The following is a 7,511-nucleotide window of genomic DNA, read 5'->3' as shown; positions in this document are numbered from 1 at the left end:
TTTGCATTTTTAATTTTTGTGAAGGTTAATGGTAGTTTATATCCAATTATAATTTATAGTAATATTAACATAATTTTTTTTAAAAAAAAGTCATATATAGAAAAATTAATCTATAAAAAAACTAATAAAATTAATATTATAAAAATATTACATAAAAAATAATTAAATATACAAGAAATTTAATTAAAACATACAATTTATATAATGTTTAATTAAAAGTTTGTATAATGAAATAATATTAAAATATTTAAAAAGTGAATTGGTGTGATGAATAGTGTTACACCAAATTTGGTGTGTGAATTGGTGTGGGTTGGAGCTCAAAACACCAAATTTTACACCAAATATAGTATTTGGTGTTGGGTTGGAGATGGTCTTAGAATCTTTTTTTAATAGTGTGCTTGAGATTAGTTTGTAAATGTGAAATTCAATAAATTACGAATTTTCAAAATGTTAATATTTTGACATTTAATAGGATCTCTTAGTCATACTTTTAATATTTATTTAAAATGTCAATATTTTAGTTTGTTATGTATCTGATTTATGTATTTTCTTATTTGTTTGATTTGCAAGAATACAATTATTTACTAGCAGAAAGGAGAAAATCAGGGAAGATAATATTTGAAAAAAAGAACATATCACTTAAAAATTTCATCAGTTGTGAATACCAAAAGATTTTACATTTTATGTGTTGACTTTACCATTCAAATTAAAATTGGTATTTTGACTTTACCATTCAAATAATAATTGGCATTTTGACTTTACCATTCAAATTAAAATTGGTATTTTACTTTCATAGTGAAAACTACAAATTGTATCTAGTGATCAAAATTGTATTACATGATTGCCAAATATATTTTTCTTTTATTTGTATTACAAAAATATTACCGATTGTATCCCAATATAATTAATCATTACATATGAATATGATTTATGAAATGATACAAGATTCTGGAAAAAAATAGCATACATGGTGGAAATAATACAATATTCTAAAAAATATATAAATTGACTATGAAAGAAATAGAGATACAAGATTCTGGAAAAAAAAAATAGCATACATAGTTGAAATAATACAATCTGTTGAGGAATGATACAATATTCTAAAAAAAAAAATACAAAATTGGTCGTAAAAAAATAGAATACATCTATGCTTAAGAAATATAAATCAATTTGACATACCTATTTGAATGACTACAAACTAAAAAGGAAATACAATGTTCTTAATAAAAATATAAAATGCTGAGTAAAAGAAAAATAATTGACAAACAAAAATTAATATGAATACAATTCAACTGTCTTCTTCTTCTTCTTCTTGTTCTTCTTTTTCTCCTTCTATGTTGTTTTTTTTTAATTTCTTTTCCCCAAACCTAAATTCAAATCCGTATTCACTTGTTCATATATTAGTAACCCTATAAACAAAATTTGAAATTATTAATTATGAATGTATAAAAAATCAAACAATATATGATGTGTGAATGCTAATGCCGATTACTACAATCTATTAAATCTCAAATATGGAAATAAAATCACAAAAAAATCGAACAATAGAGTTTAAAAAATGAAAAATCCGAAATATGTAAAAGAGGAAAATCTCATAAAATACTTGGTGAATATGAAAACCTCACAAAAAAAACCAAACAATATTGTTTAAAGACGAAAAATTCGAAATACAAAATACTTGGTAATTATGAAAACAAAATCACAAGACATCTCACAAAGTACTTGTTGACTTCGAATTTACCTTTATCAATGGTTGAAAAATCTTTTTAATTAATTGTGAGATTTGTTGAACAAAGTGTAAAAAATTGGAAGAGTTGATTTTCTTAAACAGGGAAAGGAGATAACAATGGTGAAAAAGGGAAGAGGGAGGAGTAATTTGAGGTAAAACCTAAAAAGAGGGGTAAGTGGGTAATGGGTGTATTTTTATTTTTATTTTTTACGAGATGAGGGAGTAAAAAAAGGGTCTAATTCGAGTCTGATTTGAGAAATAAAAGGAAAATAAATTAATTATATTAAGATACAATTTATTTTCTAAAATATTGATATGTTTAATAATTATTTTAAAGTGTATATATTTTTAATAATTATATTAGGGATTGTGACTAGTTTGCTACCATAAACTAAACATTCTAGAGAGCGAAATCCTATTTCTTTGAACTTAGACTACCAGGATAAACAGTTCGGCCCAAATGTTTAGTCCATTTATCAGAGGACCTTCTGTTAACCGAAACTTACCTAAATGTATCACTCAGACATCTAGTTTACTAAACATAGTCGAATTATACACTACTATACATTTTGACTGTATATATTGTATAGGTATGTATAGTAAACTAGATGGCCCAAAGGCATTGAACTGTAATTTTATCCCAATCTTAATGAACATAAAGCTAACCAAAAAGTTGGTGATTTAGAAGAATGGTCTCAAAGGTGGATCGGATCGTCTTGAAATTTTGAGTGCTGGCTAGGTAAAACTTCAAGTTTAATAAGTCTATGAAAGTTAGCGACCGAGCAAGAAGGGGACAAAAGTTCAAAACTACCTATTTTGAAGGTCATTGGCACTTCATGCTTAAGGAATTGACAACACTGTTAGTTTCAGTAATGACATAATCTAGCAAACGTTCTGCTTAAACTTACTAAAAGCAACGTTTTATTATACATCCTTCTTCAAGAAAAACTTGCACACAACTACAATTAAGAAAGCTTGACAAATTAGTTCTTTAAGTTACAACAGACAGAGGTGTTACAAAATGTAATTAAAACATCAAACAGAGCGAAGATACTACTTCTTGAAGGCTATTAAACTATGGGGGACATGTAGATGTATTGAACTAAGAGCTCACTTGACCTGCCAAATTAATGGAGTCCACCGTATGAGCCATCACCATCATTTCCATTTCTGATTATATAAACCAGAATTCCTCAGAGTCTAGAAGATCAGGCCGTGGATAGAACAGAGCGCTCGTAAATTTCATATGGCCTCAGTTCACTTGAAGTGGCTTTGACAGTTTGTTCCGAAGCACCAAAACACAAGTACTGGTTCACCAAACTCTTGTTTTGTTTGTATATCGAATCTGATGATTTTGCCCTTACGTGATTAGAACTAGAAGGTCTAGCAAGCTCATTCTCAATTTGAGTGGCCTTTTGTTGGTCCAATGAAGTGTGTGAAGACACTGATGAAATTGAGAATGAACTAGAGCAAGATGATCTACGGCGGACACTAAGATGTGGTATGGCCAGCATGACACCATTTACTAGCCCTGAAGCAAGTTTCTTCTTAGCTGTTGGACTTGGAAGGTTACTTCTAACAGAGAGTGTCCGCTTGTTGTTTGGAAGAGAGGAAGGCTTGGAGAATCTCTGTCGAAGAGGAACTGGTGCTGCTTCTGAATTTCTAGCAGAACTTTGATCCGCCAATTTCTTGAGCCTCTGAGTATCTCCTTTCCTTATTTTTGGCCAATAGAAAAAGCGTTTCAGCCTTTGTGCAGCATTATTTGCAGAATTGGTTTTACCCTCATTTCTAGAACAATCATTTTCAGTGTTCACATTATGTTGACTCAGATCAGTTGAGGTGCTCAGATCTGCGCTTTCATTGCCATCACGCTCAATGCCCGTGTATAAGAAGATTTCGGTGTCAGAGATTCTGAAGGAAGTGCCAGGACTGCTACCTACGTGTTGCATTTTTAAATGGGATGCTACAACTCTCCTTGCTGAATAATCGTGTTTACTAAAAATTCCCCCAGCAGAGATCAACTGTTTTGTGAGGAGTTCTGATGAAGCAGAACGTGGCCGTTGCCTAAGGATATCAAGTGGTGTCATTCCATCCTTATCACGAGTATTAACATTCACAGAGCGGACAGTCATTAGTAATTCCACAAGTTCAGAATGAATATTTCCAATGACAGCCAAATGAAGTGCGGTTCTACCATCCTTATTTTCAGCATTGACAATTTCTTCAATGTTGAAAAACTTCCCACAAACTAATTGCTTCATGAGCTGGATTTGATGGTCCAATCTACGGAAACAAGGAGTTTGGAAACCAGTAATGGCGACATGGAGAAATGTTTCTCCGGCATTGTTTCTCAAATAGACCAATGAGCTTGATGCAACAATTAAAGCTTCAACAACAGCTAATTGGCCCCTGGAAGCAGCAATATGTAGTGCAGTGTTGCCTTGATTGTCTGTGGAGTTAATAATATCAAAACTTTTTATAAGATGTTGGACAACCTGCAACCATTAACAGAATGATATAAGGCACAAAGGAAATCCAGACCTAATTAAGGAACTGCAAAAATATTACCCTAACTGCTAACATTATTATTGTTTCTTACAGATACTTAAGATTTCGAGATCACAACAGTTACATCATCTAAGCTTGCTCCGAGATAATCTTCAACACAAGATCAAACATTTATTATTAGATGAGAATAGTATCCAAAAATCCAGCTAATCTTTTTTTTCTTCTTCTGTTTTAAAAAATATGGATGAGTAAATCCTGACTAGAGTCTTTGCAAAGTCTCAGATCAGGTCATAAACAAACATCTGTGAAAAGAAAAGTTAATTATCTCACCTCTTAACTCCCAAGTATAGGTCAAGTACATAGTCAAATATCTCAGTTATATTCCCATCTCGAATTAAAAGTGGACAAGCTAGGCAAAGTTTACAGAGAGATGTCTGAACAGGAAAACTTTTTAAAGTAGACATTAACTAAGACTTGAGTAAGGCAACAAGGGAAAACAGATGATTAGCAAAATTCTACCACCTTCTGCTAACGTACAGTGACTAGTACAAGAGCCTCATACAATAAGTAGTAGATAATTGCTGACTAAGAAATTTTTCTTTAGATTAGTTTACATGTAGACCCCTAAATTTAATATCCGATTTTTCTCATAGATATATGATGAACAAAAGAACAAAGTTAGAAGTACCAAAGACATGATTCAAAAAGTCATAGCAAGCCCAATAGCTACTTGTACAGGAGAACAAGTAAGCATAACTCCTCCTAAACAAGTAAAATATATTGACGTGGGGAGGAACGTATGTACTAGTTATATCATCCGTAATTGATTGAATCTCAAGACATTCTTCGAACCAATCATAGACGTTCTTGGGAACTAGAATGCAACAAGAGTACTCAAAGAGGTCTCCAAAATCCTCAAACTGGTAAACAAACAATGCAAAAGGCTCAAACTGGTAAGCAAGCAAGTCATACCTCAACTTGCCCCTTGCCAGTAGCTGCATGCAAGGGTGTTGCACCCTGAATGTCTCTATAAGCTAAGATATCATCACAGCATTCAGCAAGAAGCTCCTTCAGTACCTGAAGATTACCTCCTCTAGCAGCAGCATGAATTGCTCTATTCATCATCTCCCACTTATAAGCAGATGGAACCTCACCAATATGTTTATCCATCTCACCACCATCACGCACCAGAAACCTCGGGGTGATAGCAAAATCAAACAGAACCTTAAAAAGATCACAACTTTTACTCCTAGCAGCAGCATATAATATATCAGTGACACCATATTCCCCTTCTCCAAACACCAAAAGCGGGTTTCTTTCAAGCAATTCTTGAACAAAAGACAGGTTTCCAGCAGAGGCAGCAGTATATAAAAGCCACCCACCATAGCCAGCTTTAAGAAGTGAATTTTTCCCTTTCTTGGTGTCACATTCAAGCATCAGTTTTCTAGCAACTTGAGAGCGGCATCTAGCCACATCATCAAACTGTTCTTCATCATCCCAAACAGACTCAAGCCTTCGAATCCTACGTAGTGAAGTGAGCTTAATAAGGTGATTTCCATCTAATCGAAGAAGCTCACGGACCAAATCATAATGACCATTAGCAGCTGCATAATCAATTGGCGAAGCATACCACCATTGATCCCCTGTGCTCTCCCACCGAAGAGGAAAATACGTTGGAGGCATTCTAACAAACAGATTATGAGTACACAGATAACTGGAGCAACAAAGCTCAAATTTTACCAAACAAGTTCCAGAGGGAAAATTGAAGATTCTGCAACAAGAAAACTTCACAGAGTTAACAATCGCAAAGAGATAGGAATGAATGACATAAAGGAACTTGACCCACAAAACAACTACTACTTAAAGATAATAATAAGAGAAGACCCTACTGTGATAAGTACTAAAAATAGCTTGTGGATATATAATATACGTATAATATGTGTATAATCAATATATACCGACTAGTAAATTGATAAACATGTACTCAAAAGAGAAGAATTAATACTCAAATAATGTGTAATGTTAAAGCTTAGAGTACACACAATAATCAATAGTTGAAGTAGCTTCAAGAATACAAATAACAATAAGAGAAAATAGTACAGAATGTGAAGAATGACACATGGAAAAACATGATTTAGTTATAAAAAAGAGAAAACAAAACCAGAAAAGATTGATACTGATGAGAGAGAAGAAAGATTGATCCCATCATTAGCCCAGTAAAAAGGACATGCATTTGCTTACCACTAATGTTCAGAGATAATTTCTCACAGAATTAACAAAAAAAATTCATGAAAGAGAGATTCATGTATTTATGTACACCCAGATCAAATAATTTATATTAAAGGTCATAAATTACAATTAAAATGCATATAATTTTAATGATATGATTTTTATGTTAAAACACTTGTTTTTATATTTTATTAATTTGATATAAATATTGAAAGCCATAGATCTTTTTCAGTTGAGTGAAAAAGCTGATGATTCAGAAACAGCATGCAGAAGTGAAAAAAGGCGCCAAAATTTATTCCGGGGAACTGTGGTAAATTGGTAATACATCCCCAAGTCATGCCCAATTTTTAACTTCTTCCATGCCTGTATGGCTGTATTATTTAATATTCTATAAACAAAATTAGAGCAGTAATTAAGATGAGTAAATTTCAAAGATTTCTTCCAAATTTGCAATTTTGAGATTTGAAATTTTACACTATATTTCCTTATCTGTCTTATGCATTGATAATTATTACTTATAAAAATAAATTGTTGAGGTGTAACACACTTTTTATTTTTTAAGAAAGATCTTTAGATATATTAATTAAAAGCTAATTTATTAATATTCTCCTTTTGATTCTTCTCAGCCTCTTCTTAAAAAGGAGAGATGATCATTATTTAGGATTTAAAAGTAGTTGGAAATCACATTAAGAAGAAGGGTAATTTTAGAAGAAAAAAAATTAAAAGTTCTTGAACTTTTAAAAATTCATATATTTTGGACAATAAAAAAGTACCAACAATTCATTTAGGGTCTGTTAGTCACTTGGTAATTGGAATTGGTGTAATTATTAGGGTAGTAATTACCAGCTTAGTAATTACACATGTCCTGTTTGGATGCCACAGTATAATTACACATGTTCTGTTTGGATGCCACAGTATAATTACACATGTTTTGTTTGGATGCACAATTGCGATCATAAAATTATATAAATTTTAAAAATAAAATTAATTATTTAAAACTTATACTAGACAAATAAGAAACTTTATAAATGATATTAAATTAAAT

The 7,511-nt window shown here is 31.8% G+C and overlaps 1 protein-coding gene across 1 annotated transcript; it reads right to left on the bottom strand.

Annotated features, from left to right (window-relative positions):
* Positions 1-2,602: 2,602 nt before the first annotated feature.
* Positions 2,603-6,132, bottom strand: LOC125849065 (uncharacterized). The gene is made up of 2 exons (XM_049529064.1): positions 5,210-6,132; positions 2,603-4,224 (listed from the first exon to the last, which is right to left on the bottom strand). Exons 1-2 carry the CDS (start codon positions 5,918-5,920, stop codon positions 2,938-2,940), a joined length of 1,998 nt encoding a protein of 665 aa, XP_049385021.1. The 5' UTR covers positions 5,921-6,132; the 3' UTR covers positions 2,603-2,937.
* Between the last annotated feature and the right edge of the window lie 1,379 nt (positions 6,133-7,511).

The sequence above is a fragment of the Solanum stenotomum genome, chromosome 12, assembly GCF_019186545.1.
Source record: "Solanum stenotomum isolate F172 chromosome 12, ASM1918654v1, whole genome shotgun sequence".
Taxonomy (NCBI): Eukaryota; Viridiplantae; Streptophyta; class Magnoliopsida; order Solanales; family Solanaceae; genus Solanum; species Solanum stenotomum.
This window is presented reverse-complemented; position numbering and strand designations above follow the sequence as displayed.

Bases quoted from the DNA above. Each gene is read 5' to 3' on its own strand.
- LOC125849065 (XM_049529064.1), bottom strand. From the start codon at position 5,920: ATGCCTCCAACGTATTTTCCTCTTCGGTGGGAGAGCACAGGGGATCAA. The intron at 4,225-5,209 runs GTATGACTTGCT...TAATGGTTGCAG, and splicing joins CTGGCAAGGGGCAAGTTGAG to GTTGTCCAACATCTTATAAA.